Source organism: Myotis nattereri (genome assembly GCF_964212035.1).
Source record: "Myotis nattereri genome assembly, chromosome: 2".
NCBI classification, from domain to species: Eukaryota; Metazoa; Chordata; class Mammalia; order Chiroptera; family Vespertilionidae; genus Myotis; species Myotis nattereri.
The window spans coordinates 176651537-176665928 of NC_138076.1; the positions used below are offsets into that span (position 1 = coordinate 176651537).

Consider the following 14392-nt stretch of genomic DNA (forward strand, 5'->3'; position numbering starts at 1 on the left):
TGCTGCTCTTCTTCGTAAGTAGATTATGTCTGGAAAATCCTTGATTGAGGAACATATTGTAATACTAAATATCTTTTTTCAGTTATATTTTGAGTAAAAACTATAGAAGAGATGTCTAGAGGAAACCTTTCAGGTGTTAAATAATAGAATCAGGTTACAAATGAAATACATCAGGAACAATGGCAGTTAACCTGGTATTTAAAATAAGTTGAATTCTATTTCAGACACCACTCATCTGGAGGCATTATTACAGACAATGGAAAAGTTCATTCAGAAGCTAGAGTAGTCTTGTATGTCCACAGAAATTGATTTTAAGGTGGAAATTATGTCAATATCAGCACTCACTATACTACCTATCACTACACCAGTTCAACAGCTTTTTGAAGAATTACGTTCTTCCCTTTATGTGGAAACATAGTTTGTGATATTAAATACAAGGACTATTTTAAAAACACTCTGGTTCATAAACAGATAAGTTATAGGGCAATATTTAAAATCGCGAACTTTTCTCTAAGCGTTCCTTTTGAACCTAGTCCTGCTTTATATCTGCAACATCAGTGCATTTGTGGCAACCTTGGTTGAACCAGCACAGTTGCTTCCTGGAAATCCATGTTTCCCCTGATGTGCCTTTCTGAGAGACAGTGAATGTCTTTTGGCTGATGGAACAGAACAATTATACATTAAACTTGCCATTCTTACCACAGTAGAAAATAGATTTCATTTTTCGTTTTTACATTTTGTAATTACCATTTGAGACTGCAGAGGATTTTATTTAAAGGAAATGTCCACATTTATGGTTTATTTGATCGACATTTCATGCTTGTTCGAGACAGAAGGACTATCTGTACATGGATATTTTCCAAAGCCTGGGAAAAGCAAATGTTGTAGATTGAAGACTCTTTTAAGAAAAGATAATGTTTGAGAGGCATTTACCCCCTTAAGGGAATGTGAACCTTCTATTTCCAAAGTATTCCTGAGGACATTTGTTTTTTTTAGACTGACAATTGAGGCTTTTTATAGTAAAATTACTATATTCTGGATAACTTTAAAGATATGAAATATAGCTGCAAGAAAAAATACCAACAATCTTGTTTTATTTTTTACCAAATATTTTGGAAAAATTAGGATTGCTATCCTACTTTCAAGGAATAAAATATTTTATGGCTAACCAGAATACTTTATTTTTAAATCTAAAATAAAAGATTAATAGGATTATGAAATCCTAGAATTTTAATACATCATCATAAGATATCTTACCACTTAAGTTAATCCTTACTGGACAATAAATATTTAATTTTGTAAAAACAAATCATCATAATTATCACTTTTGATATTAATTTACCACTGTTAAGAATCTCTTTCCTAGAGTTAATATAAATCCCTCACACTGAAGACCGTTTTTCTTATTCTAGTCTTAATAACAATGTCGATAGCTGGTATCTATCATTGGTTACATTTTCTTGCAGATCAATAGTCTACATCTTCCTTAGGCTAAAGTTTAACCTTTCTGAATAGGTCTTCTCTTAATTACTTAATAACTTTGATTTCTCAAAGTTATCCAAATTCCTCTTATTGAAACAGAATTGGATGGAAGGGATATGATTGGAAAGATTAATCCGAGGGTCCTGTATGCTCCTGGGCCCGCAGGCCAAAGACAAGATATCGCTCCTTTTTATTTTATCATTTAACTAAAAACAGTCCTCAGTAGAAAGCATTTCTGCATATTGTCCTTTTCAGTGTGGTAATTGTGCTTACTTTTTAAAAATTACCTGGTTACTCTGCTAACCACACTTGCTAGTTACTTTTAATCTTTGCCCACTGTGTTTGAAATAATTAGCCGGTATTTTTGTATTTCTGTAGTCTTTTTCCCCCACATCTCTCTTCAAGTGGTTTTACTGAGGGGTTTTTTTTGTTTGTTTTTTCCACTAATACTTCAATTTCAATCATGATATTCTTTACACGTATACTGATTTTTTTTTTATCAGCGCTACACATATTTATTCATTTTAAATAAATATAGATGAGGCTGAGTTCAAACTATGCTAAATGATGCCACAGTGTAAATACATGGAATTCTCTCTTACTGCTTGGGGACTACGACCTAATTTTGTCCCGAAAATTAGAAATTTATTTCCAAGTTTCTAAACCTTCTTGGCAAAGTTTTGCTAAAATGAACCTTTTTATAGAATTGGTGTTTCAAAAGAAATATTTCCCATTCTGTTCATAAAAAGGAACTGAAAAAATTAATATAGACTTGATAAAATTTCTATTGGAAGAAAAAAAAGTGTTGTCTGTGACCCGGCCTTTCACTGGGGCATAAATACCAAGAAAGATGCAATACTGCACCGTCAGTAGGATGACTGCTCTATAGTTACACAGAGACAACGCTTACTGCTGAATTCCCTGCACCAGCAACAAAACTGATGAGGCAATACAGAAAGATGTTCTGAGGTACTTTTTAGATTGGCTTATTTTCCCTCAGGCACAAACAGTTTTTATTGAAAGTCAACTTTGCAGCTATCCCACTTCTCAGGTCCACACACATAATACTTGAAAAAGAAAGAACAAAAAGGAAAAAAGAGAAAGCAGTGGTGAGGAGTAGCTACCTTTAATTGAACTCTGATACAATCCACGCTGTCTCACTAACACTGGTACAGGGCAGATACAACACCAATAAAATGAAGAAGGTGTTCAGGAACAGCAAGGCCATTGCAGGTGGGGGAAAAACAGAAGGCTAGGCTGCCACGATCGAGACTTTATGAAGATTTGTCTCTTTTTCTGTTTCTTTAACCTGAATCTCTATGTATGGTGAAGATTTCTAACGACTTCAAGTTGCATAATAAACGACACTGTTGAAAATAGCACTCCTATATAAGAAATTACAAACCTCTTGGTTGCTTTGGTAATAGTGACCACGACTTCACAGGTGCATGACTGATGACAGCTCCTGCGCTGTGCTTTATGACTTACCGATTGGCCGCCATCCTCAATGGACCATTCCATCAATGTTCCACCCACTCCCGCTCAATAGGCTGAGTGGCTCTGACGAGATCTTCATTATTAGAGCCCTGTGTTGTTAACCATCTTCTCTCTTAACAGTGAGGATTGTGTTTGTTTTAAAGAGAAGTTACAGATACTGTTACAGGAACAGGTCAAACCGTTATGATTGTAAATAAGTTAAGGCCACCTGACTAGACAAGGAATCAGGGCTGGGAGCAATTGTGTGGGCAGCACTTGATAGTTAAGGAGCCCAAGAGTGTTAGACCTTTCAGCCCAATTAGCTGTTTTCCTTGTGTGTCAGATTATGTGCAAACTAAATTTTGCCATGAAAATCTACTGCCTTAAACCAAGTCATAAGTTACCCAGCAGAATTTGTAAATGAACTAGGAACATGTATGACCTCAGTATGTATCATATGATTGTAGGCACCTGAGTGTTTGTCAAAAGTAGACAATGAGCTAAAGTTTATTATCTATTGTTTTTTTTTTGGCAAGGAAGATTCATTATGAAAAAACTAACAACAACACATACAATTTTAATCACTATTTGATCACTCTCTGGGTAAATTCATTAACTGAAGGCGAACTTACATCTATCTATGTATATATTTTCCCCATTTGTATTTGATACCTTTCAGTGGGAAAGACTCATAGGAGGACCCTGAATTTGGGAGAAGTAAAAAAAAGAACTCTGGTCATTAAATAAACACACCATTTCCCCCCCTCATGTTTTTCAGCCTTCTTTAACGTCATCACACACACATATACACACACAAAGGAGCAGCACCGGTGCATCTACTCATCTGCAATTTTAAAAAATTAAAGATGCCGTCAAAAGTTGAATAAGTCAATGAATCATAACATAGTCTCTTTCTTAGATTTACTTAATGTCCAGTGAAGACTTCTAGTTAAAAAAAAAAAATCCAGCAGTTAATGAGCTGATTAGAAAGTAAGTGCATAAACAATATCAGTGTAGCAGCAAAATAGTTACTGTTAACATTCCGATGCACCTCATTTATTATTTTTGTGCAAGAAAAATGTCCACAGTCTGGCCCATACCAGATGTCAATCTCTATTGCAACTCATACTTAATGGAGCAAATGATACGTCTTTAAAAATAAATGAATTAAGTTCACCTCTTAGAGAAATGATTTTTATAGACATAAACTACGTGGCAAATAAAAGCACAAAATAAATACCAATGGTGAAAAAAGCTGGAATCAATTTCTACAGCCGAATGTGACGTTCGAGGAAGGATGATTTTACAATATATGTATTTTACATGGTCTTAGGTCTCTCTTATGCTATCGAGATAAAGCCAGTCGTCTGAGCTACGTGTCCTGTGTTTTCTGTATGTTTGTTTGTTTGTTATTTCATTGAACTGTGGCCATTTCATTGCAGAAGTTCATCTGTGACTTAGAGAAACCATAATACGTTGTATCACACGGGAGTCTGGGCTTTGTGTTAATCTTCTCAACTTTCTTTCATCTTCCCAAGCGACGGGCATTAATCCCACCACAGCGTCTAACCACCGAGAAGCAAACAGCAGCTGGGTCTTGGGCAGTGTCCTGGGTGCGGCTACAAAACGTTCACCCCAGATGTTCGTCCGCGGGAGGTGCAGAGGCGGGGTCGGGAGGCTTGGGGAGACAGCGGAGCGGGGCGCACTGCGAGCTGGAATGTGGCGGCTCCTCGGGGAGAGCTATGTCAGGACTGAAAACGAGAGACAAGCGTGTCAGCAAGGAAGGCAGCGACAGGGGCCAGGCGGGGCAGGCACGGGATGTGCACCGGAACGGAAAAAGAAACATGAACAGAAATTCTGCAGGGGAGATGGTTCACATCGAAAACATGCCACGACAACCGCCGCTTTTAGAAACCGCTCACGAAACAGAAAAAGGAAACGTGTTAGGGAAACATGGGAACGCTTCCTTGCAATTCCCTTCTTTCTCCATTTCCGCACAGTCTCCTTCCCCTCGGTCTCTGGGTTAGGTGCAAGGTTTTTAAAGATCAGTCTGTCTCAGACTTTAATGCGTACTCCGGTCCCCTGGGGAGCTTGGTAAAATGCAGAATCTGCTTCGACAGGTGGGACCTGAGAACCTGCATTTCTGACAAGCACCCGGGGTCCAAGGCTTTAGACTAGAGGATTCTAAATCAGTTCTATGGTAGATCCGGAAGCAACAGGATAATTAATCTGCCGCTGGATTGCTAATTTGCTCCAAGGGCTCCCTCTATCTGCTTTAGCTGGGCAGTTTAAATAAGACTGTAGAGAGTTTAAAATAAAGCCTTTTCTATTTGCTAAGTATATAATGCCGACTTCCACAAGACCTCCCAGAGCCTCTGGTTTAAATAAACTCAGACATGCTCAGGCTCATCAGTACCAAGAGAAATAATCCTAAAGAACAAGGAAGCAAAATTACTGCATTTCCTAAGGTAAAACTACAAATCGAATCTGGGTTCAGACCTTCTGAAATCTGACAGGGGAAAAGAAATCCCACTGTGGGGATATTTGTATTATTGAAAGAGATCAGCATTTTCCCATAACTCTGCTTCCCCTCCCCTTCTATTATGGAATTCAGTACCATATAATTCATTTCTGACAGGAGTAATGCTTGAGAAAACTATTCAAGGTTCATTGTTATTATTATTACTAGAGGCCCAGTGCACAAAATTCGTGCACAGGTAGGGTCCTTAATGGCTGTCAGCTGCCGGCCAGGGCCTTCCTTTTCCACGCCGCCCCCTGGTGGTCAGTGCATGTCATAGCGAGAGATCAAACTCCTGGTTGGTCGAACTCTCAAGGGGACACTTTGCATATTAGGCTTTTATATATATATAGATTATTTACTTATTTATACATAGCTTTTGAGCTAATATTATTGAAGTCAGTCAAAACTGATCATCAAAACAATTTTAATCTTTGGTGCTGAAATGACCCTTCAGGTATGCCTCAAAATATCAGAATTTTGATACGAAGCCAAAATTATGCCAAATACCCATCTGCTTGAGGTCACTCTTCCCAAAGTCTTTGACCTGCCATACATTTAGTTGAAAAGGAGATATGCTCTTCTGTAGAGTTGGGAGCAGCGGTGATAAAAATGATTTTTCCTATTTATTTTAAAAACGTGGTAGGTAAACAGGGGAGAACTGGTTTCAAGAGGACTGGGGGAATATTTCATGGCAAGACTCTCTCTCCCCTCTCCAGACAGTCAGATGGCCTGGGAAACCGCAGCAGACAGACTTTCCCATAGACCCAACAGAGTTTCTTTCTGTTAAATCCGCACGATTCAGAATGAGTTTCTTTTCAGGGCACCAAACATGTTCCTCAGCTGATGGCAAGTGGGACAAGGGATACATGTTGAAGGCCCTGTGTAGTTCAATAGAGAAAGGAAGACAAGCATTTCTGCTTGGCCAGCTGAAGTGTGTAACAACAGCTTACCCACGGGGTCCCGCTCACTTGGCCCAACCTAGGCATTATGTCATTCATGATCATTCAAAACACGTTTTCAAGATGAAGGGATTAAAAAGTACAAATTGGCAGTTACAAAATAGTCACAGGGATGTACAGTGCAGCACCGGGAATAAAGACAATAGCATTATAATAACTACGTATGGCGCCAGGTGGGTACTAGATTTACAGGGGGAAATACTTCGTACATTATAGAAATGTGTAACTATGCTGTATACCTGAAACAAACAGAATATTTACTGTCAACTGTAATTGTACAATTAGAAAAAATTTAAATTTTTTTCCCATTATTTCAGATTGCTTACATGGTATGATATTATAAATATCTTATATTATAGTATTACTAGTCTAAATTTGCATGAATGCAATCACACTGCATATATGTGGTAGAAGCATAGTTTTGGTTTACAGAATAAGAAATTATTTCTAAAATGTAAGTATTTGACAGGTTCTAATGATTAGCTATAGGAAAGAATTCAGTTTCAATTCTGACTGCTACATATCTTTAGGAGCTCACTCATTGTTCAGTCTTTACCATTTACAAGTTTAATTTATGTAGGTAAAACCATGTTGTGAACAGTAGGTCTAGGGACTATTACTAAGTACAAAAATGGATATATCTTCAGAAAGGTTTCTTTTCCCAAGTAAGCAAGTTCTTGGAGAACAATACGAAATACCAAATATTTCTATGTATTTAAATATTACATCCAACACTGCAATACATTGGGTAACCCTTTCATATTATGGTTTTTATTATCTACTAGAGGCCCAGTGCACGAAATTTGTGCACTCGGGGGTGGGGAGGTGGGGGGGTGGGGAGGGGTGTCCCTCAGCTTGGCCTCTCGCAGTCTGGGAGCCCTCAGGGAATGTCTGACTGATGTGGGGAGTGGGCCTAAGCCAGCAGTTGGACACCCTTAGTGCTGCCATGGAGGCGGGAGAGGCTCCTACCACTGCCAGCCATGAGCTAGCTTCTGGGTGAGTGGTGCTCCCTCTGTGGGAACGCACTGACCACCATGGGGCAGCTCTTGCGTTGAGCATCTGCGCCCCCCCGGTGGTTGGTGTGCATCATAGCAACTGGTTGATTTACATATTAGCTTTTTATTTATTTATTTTTTAAAAATATATTTTATTGATTTTTTACAGAGAGGAAGGGAGAGGGATAGAGAGTTAGAAACATCGATGAGAGAGAAACATCGATCAGCTGCCTCCTGCACATCTACCAGGGATGTGCCCACAACCCAGGTACATGCCCCTGACCGGAATCGAACCCGGGACCCTTCAGTCCGCAGGCCGACGCTCTATCCACTGAGCCAAACCGGTTTCGGCTACATATTAGCTTTTTATTATATAGGATAAACAACTTTAGTAATTTAACTCTACACTGGAATCAGCCTGTAAAACACATATATGGAAAGTTCTATATTTTTAAATATGAGAACATGTTCTTTTATTCAAAACCATGTACCTAAAATTTTATCCTAACATATATATAAGCTTTGGGAAGTATAAAACAATTTTTAAAGTGAGAAACATAAGTAGAACACCTGATCTGAAATCACTCAACATTCGTAGCATGTTTTGTTTTTCATTGAACAAATGAACCTTTTCAATTCAGGGATAAGGAGTTAACATGGTGGTTTAAGCACTCTCTGACTTTGCTTCTCACAGCATAACTAAAGGGGGAGTTATGCATCTCCAGGCAGTGCCCTGGCATATGGTGGTGGTTAGGAGAGTCATTGGGCTCAGTTGCTTTAAGGATGGGCGACCCTGGATAAGTCATTTTATCTCCCCAAACCACATTTTCCTCATTTTCAAATGGGTGTAATAACTGTTTACCTTATGGGGGTTGTAGTGATTAATAAGTATAAAGAATTTAACACTTGCGTACGGAAGAATTCGAAGATTGACTGTGTTAAGTTTTCTGTCAGAAAGAAGTGAAAAGGGCAGTCAGGATATTTAATTTGATCCATTTGGCAGTGGGTACAGGTGGGAAGGAAGCCAGTCGTAATTCCAGCGACTCAGAAAAGGACAGTCTTTTCAGGTCTAAATGCATTTTATCATTTGAGGGACAGTGGAAGCCAGCTCGGGACCATGCTGTATTCATGTGGGTAGAAACCAGAAACATTTGCAATTCATTAACTTTTTTTTTTTTAAGTAAATCATTTGTGTGGAGGTAGCAAGCAATCTAAATTCAGTCATTTCAGAAGCTATGGGACTGGGGCAGGGAACCATTTAGCCAAACTGGTTCTCAAAAAAAAAAAAAGGGCAACATGAAATAAAAGTAAAGTTAAAAATATCCCCCAATAGTTGCCTCCACTCTTTGCCCACGCTAACTAGAGAGAGGGCAGGTCCGTGTCTTGAGGAAAGGGTAGGCACGAGGCACGGTTGGCAGCAATATCAGACATCAAGAGCACACTGCGGGGCCAGGCCTGTGCCTCCTCCTCATCCTTCCTTTATAAGAGATGGAACTCGGCCAGCAAAGTAACTTTCCGAGAATGCACAACTGGTATGTGTTAGAGATGGAACTGAAACCCAAGCAATCTGACTTCAAAGCGCCTTCACGCCTCCCTGGAAGCAGTAGTTACTAAGCACCTGCCCATCCCGGGCACCCTGTCCCAGGCCCTGGGAGGGGGGTGCTGGGCGGAGAGTGAACTGCAGGTGTAGAGCCCACGTTCTTCACCACTCCCTGCAGAAAATAGACTGAGATGGGTTTGAACATTGATAATTGCATTTCCTTACGTAATTGAAATTAGTCTAAGCTGCCTACGGTAGACTAATGGCACTTGTGCGTTCACGGAGAACTTTCCTGAAGTAAAGCCCTGCTGCTGGAGGTGGTGGGGGAGGCAGGCTGAGATAGCAATCAGGAGACCCCGGCGTGGGGCCTCTTTAATCATATCCCTTTTCCTGCTGACTCAATGTCCCACTTAGCAGGCTGCACAACTGCTTCAGGGACCAAGTCTCACTGGGGCTTTGGGGCCACTGTTTCTGGGCAACACCTGTGACCCCCCCCCCCCCCCCCCCAGCTAAGCCCCGGACACCGCAGCCTGCTACAGACACCTACTCCTCAGACACACGTGGAAGCACGCTCGAACCTGCCCTGCTCAAAAGAAGCCCGGCCTGGTAGAAGCAAGAACAGTAAGCAGGTAGAAAAGCCACGCCAGACTATAAAAGTTTGGCACCGTCAGAGGCCAAATAACTGGAGATGAAATATTACGGGAGGAGGACGAGGTCCTGACGGGGTACTCCGTGCTGTGGAAGTTCACCCAGGACGAGAATTCATGATGGACAGGCAACGCTTTCCCTGGAGTAGAAACTGCCAGCGCCCTCTCTAGCTGAGTGTCCAGGGAGCATGGGGACCTGCCTTTCAATTTCTTCAGTTAATCTCGCATGAAGGGCTCTGTCACTGCAAATATTCCTTTTGGAAATGCCAATTACAAGTTTTTCTCCACCTTCCAATGTCAGCTTTAATGAGGGCACTGAATGGACAGAAAACGGAAACACGTTCATAACGTTGTCTAAGAACAGACATTACATATGCTTTATATCCTTCCTGTTTGTTTGCCTGAGGAATACATTCTAAGGACAATGGACAAACAAACAAACAAAAAGTAGGGCCAACATCCTCACAATTCCAGGCTTTCTGTTTGGGAATATAATGAAACACTGGGGTAATGCAAATAGCTAGTCCTGCTAGGGCCAGGAAAACAAACGCTAGCTCTCTTGGATTTCCACTAGGTCCACATGGACTTCAGGTAACCAATGTGTGTTCATCTCACCCATTGGAATAAAATGTAGCAAGTGAAATGATGTATAGGTGGTTATGGTGTTGAAAAGGAGAGCTTGGGGTGTATGGCTCTGACATGCAGTTGGGTGGGGAGAGAAAGGGCGTCTGAATTTACCTGACCGTCGGGCAGTCTTGCCTCCCGGCTAGTTGTGAGCACTGTGGCGGTACGGAGGCAGCAGGCTGCTGACAATCTACAAGAAACTGATAAATTAGACATGTATACAAAGAGACGACAGAGCATCATGTTAGTAACTAAAGCAGTTGCCTGAGAGATTTAGTGAGGAATGTGTATTCACACAGAAACATCTGGATTAAGCTATTTACACCTCCCCCCCCCCCCCCAATTCATGCCATTAGAAAAGACAAGACTTTTTTCTTAAATACCGTATTAAAAAATTAGTGACACGAAATTAGTAATGAGATTCCTCAAGCACATTAGGACATATCTGGCCATTCATATTTGGTGCCTGGATATATCTGAAAGTAAAGGGTCTTTTAATATAATGAAAAATCTTCAAGTTCTGAACTTGCCCGTGATGGTAGTGACTTGCTGCACACTTAGATCTGCTATTCCAAAATGGAACAATTTCAGGTAACTGACTTTATTGTCAAGACAGCTGGGCATAGTATCAACCCCATAGGTACACTGAGAAAAGCATTGAGAAAAGTAATCTTTCCTATTACTAATAGAAGGATATCAGGGAAGAAAATCATCTTTACAGTTTTCTGAAAGTCATCTTTACAGTTTTCTGAAAATAGATTTCTTTTTAATATATATTTTATTGATTTTTTACAGAGAGGAAGGGAGAGAGATAGAGAGTTAGAAACATCGATGGGAGAGAAACATCGATCAGCTGCCTCCTGCACATCTCCTACTGGGGATGTGCCCGCAACCCAGGTACATGCCCTTGACCGGAATCGAACCTGGGACCTTTCAGTCCACAGGCCGACACTCTATCTACTGAGCCAAACCGGTTTCGGCTGAAAATAGATTTCTTGTATTTATCACAAGAAATAATTGGTTAGCAGAAATCTTAGAATGTGTAAATTGGTAGTAACTTGGACTGATGGAGAAAACCAATCTGAATGGGAAATCCACTTTTGTTTTATTTTTGCCATTAAAAGTATATAATGTATAATTCATGCTAGGTTAACAAAATGCTAGCTAATAGAAGTCCATGCTTTAGCTGATCAGTTACATTAATCATCTACTCCAAAAAAGACCACTGGGTGTTCTCAAATAATCAAAGAACAGTCTTTACTGGTGCCAGGCCGACCACACTAGAATTACCAAGGAAGCTGGCTAAAAATACACAGATTATATTTTTGCAAAAAGATTTGGCAAAAAAGTTAAAATTCAAGTTAGACTTAAAAGTTCGATTATTCCTAAATATTTGCAAAATTTCCTCTTGCTAACTGCTTAGACTAGGTGTTTGCTAGCCTGCCCCTTTCCCCATGTTATGTAGATAATATTTAAGATAAATTCTCAATTTACAGCCTTGAATTAATGAGAATGTATTTTAAAAATCTGTATTCCAAAGCTGTGTCCAAGTATCACTTGTTCTAAAGCCAGTATATTCTCTATTATAAGAAAACCTGACTATAGAACTCCAGACTATCAAAATTCATGAAAGTTGCTGATGCTTTTGTATAAGATACTGAAAACACACTAAAGCTGTCTGTGATGCAGAGTAGAACACAACAGAAGGCAGGCGTGGTTTGAGTTCATTCAGGAGAACATTATTGAAGGGACCCTTTAACAAGGTGGTCTTTGTTGGAGAGTAACTTATTAATTACTGCTTATTAATAGGAATGAGATCTGATTCTTGTTTAGTATCTGATATTCAGATTACACACGCAGTAAAAGTCCTTCAAATGTAACAAATATTTCTGTTTTCTCTGCTGTGAGGGATTCTTTTTGTTTTTAACTCTGTTTTCTCATTTTGCAGCTTGATTAGCTCAACGATTCCCTTTTGTAGAAACTCAGAGTCTTAAAGGATGAATTCCTTTATCCTCCTTTTATCTTTTCTAAAGGATTTTCTAAGTGATAATTTAGGAACATTTTGGACTAATTTAGATAAGGATTCTGATACAGCCAGGTGTGTGCTGCCCTCCCATGGCGCATTTGGGTAATGCAATGGATGCAAATGAACATGAATCCTTGGGAAAAAAACATGCTGGAATCTGACCTTACCCCTTACATTGCAGGGGAGGTATAAATATAACTCTTTTATAGCAAAGTTTTGGCCTCCGTGAAATGGTAAGCCCTAGGATCTGTGTCAATGCGGTCACAGATTATTCATTTGAAATATGTTTTATGTTGAAAATTGGAAAACCGGTGAGCACGACTACAAGGCACTTCCTAAATGAACTGTTTAATATGAGGTAGATATTCCTTCTATCTCTAATGAATATCATTTTTCCCTTCTTTAGAAGTAATATTCTCTGTATAATTATTACTCATTTTTGCATTTATTATTTATATGTATTTAAGGAATAAAAAAGTAAATTCCATAAATAAGATGGTGATAGATGAAAAAAAAAGAAATTAAGAAAATAGCTGTATTGCTCCAAATCAATTTTCTTCTAAATTCTTCTCAGGTCAGTAGCCTCCAATCATGTTCATGTCTAACCCCACTGAACAGCCCGTGTATTAGCATGTACTTGGTAAAATGAAAGGGATGGGTTGGGAGGTTGAGAAAATCCCTTCCAGCCCAGAGATGCTGTGGGCTTTACCTGAACTCACCGGCTCGGTCTAGGAGCTGGTAAACTCACTCCTGAAGGAACTAGGCCTCGTCTCATTGTAGAGGGTGTAAAAGGTGAAAATTATGTACCTTAAGGAGGAGGCCTTGCAGAACCACAGCAGTCACTGCTGTGATCTGGGCCACCCAAATTCGCCTCAACCATTCAACAGTCAAGTTAAACTTCTATTATGTGTCTGAAACTATGTTTGGAGGCGGGGATAAAAGGAAAACAGAGAAGATACAGTCCCTGGTCAATTGAGAAACACAAGCACATTCAACAAGCAATTACAATAAAAGTGTCATGACGGTGATGACGGTGATGATGATGATGACAGCAGCTCACACTTACTGACTAATGGCCATGTACCTGGCACTGTGCAGGCACTGAAATGCAGGCCCTCCTTTAACCCTGTTTTATTATTTCCAATTTATGGATGAGGAAAGAGGGATTTTGGTTAAGTAACTTGCCAAAGTCCACTAAGAGCTGGGCTGAGATTTGAATCTAGGACTGTATGATCCAAGGGCTGAATTAAACCTATAGACACCTCACTGCCTTACTTTCCATGATAGGGAAGTTAGGGCTCTCAGAGCAGAAACAATGAACTAAATCTAAGTGGCCAGGGAATGCTCCCTGGAGGTTGTGACATCTGTGATGTACACTGAAAAATATGAGTTGGCCAGGAACTTCTTAGCAACGATTACATGTTTATGGTCTCTGCTAACAGTAATTAAATATTTTACAAGATTAAAGTGTTTAGTTAAAGTGTTCAGAACGGAATTAAATAACACTGTGCATTTATAGTATAAGGTCACAGGCCTGAGAAAGGTCATAGCATGCGCAAGAGATTGTTAGTGCCTTAAAGGCAGAGATAAATAAAGGATGTTATTGCGCAAAGCACCTGTGGGTCTGTCTTAATTACACATGAAGAGCATCCTTGTAAGACATTCCTCCATAAACAAAGGCCAAGTAGAAAGGAAGGTAGAAAAGAGAATGAGAACAAAGGAAGGAAATTACCAGCTGAATCAACACCAAGTAGTTTCTCCTGGGAACTTTATACTAGTTATCTGTCTGGAATAAGACAGTCTGGAGTTCTTATTTTCACTATTCCTACCATGAGGAAAGCAAGTATTTTTGGTATATGCGACAATATCAAAATCTCATATATCCTGAGACTGTTTTTCTCTTTAACATTTTTCATGATCTTTGCTATTGAAACAAATGCAGAGCTTAGCATCAGAGCAGGTGGTCTACCAACATTCATTGATTAATACAGATCACCATATATATTAACTTGCTCAAGGTCACACAGCTGGAAAGCAGGAGAGCAAGGATTTGACTTCACACTTTTCTGATGCTGAGGCCTATTTTCTATTCACTACTCTAGCTGTCTCTCAAATAGACACC

General features: G+C 39.7%; 1 protein-coding gene across 5 annotated transcripts in view; it reads right to left on the minus strand.

The window, feature by feature from the left end:
- Positions 1-3862: 3862 nt before the first annotated feature.
- The window catches only part of BICD1 (BICD cargo adaptor 1), a 195165-nt gene continuing 184635 nt past the window's right edge, over positions 3863-14392 (minus strand). For 4 of the 5 annotated variants that reach the window (XR_013995554.1, XM_081083677.1, XM_081083674.1 and 1 more), the window contains 2 exons: positions 10359-10434; positions 3863-4709 (listed from right to left, as the gene is read on the minus strand). Coding sequence is in view for 4 of the 5 variants with exons in the window: in XM_081083674.1 (XP_080939800.1) it covers positions 4589-4709; positions 10359-10434 (197 nt within the window). In the remaining variant the exon portion in view is untranslated. Of the gene's footprint in view, positions 4710-10358; positions 10445-14392 lie in introns of all 5 variants that reach the window. The other variant, XM_081083675.1, reaches the window with a different exon arrangement.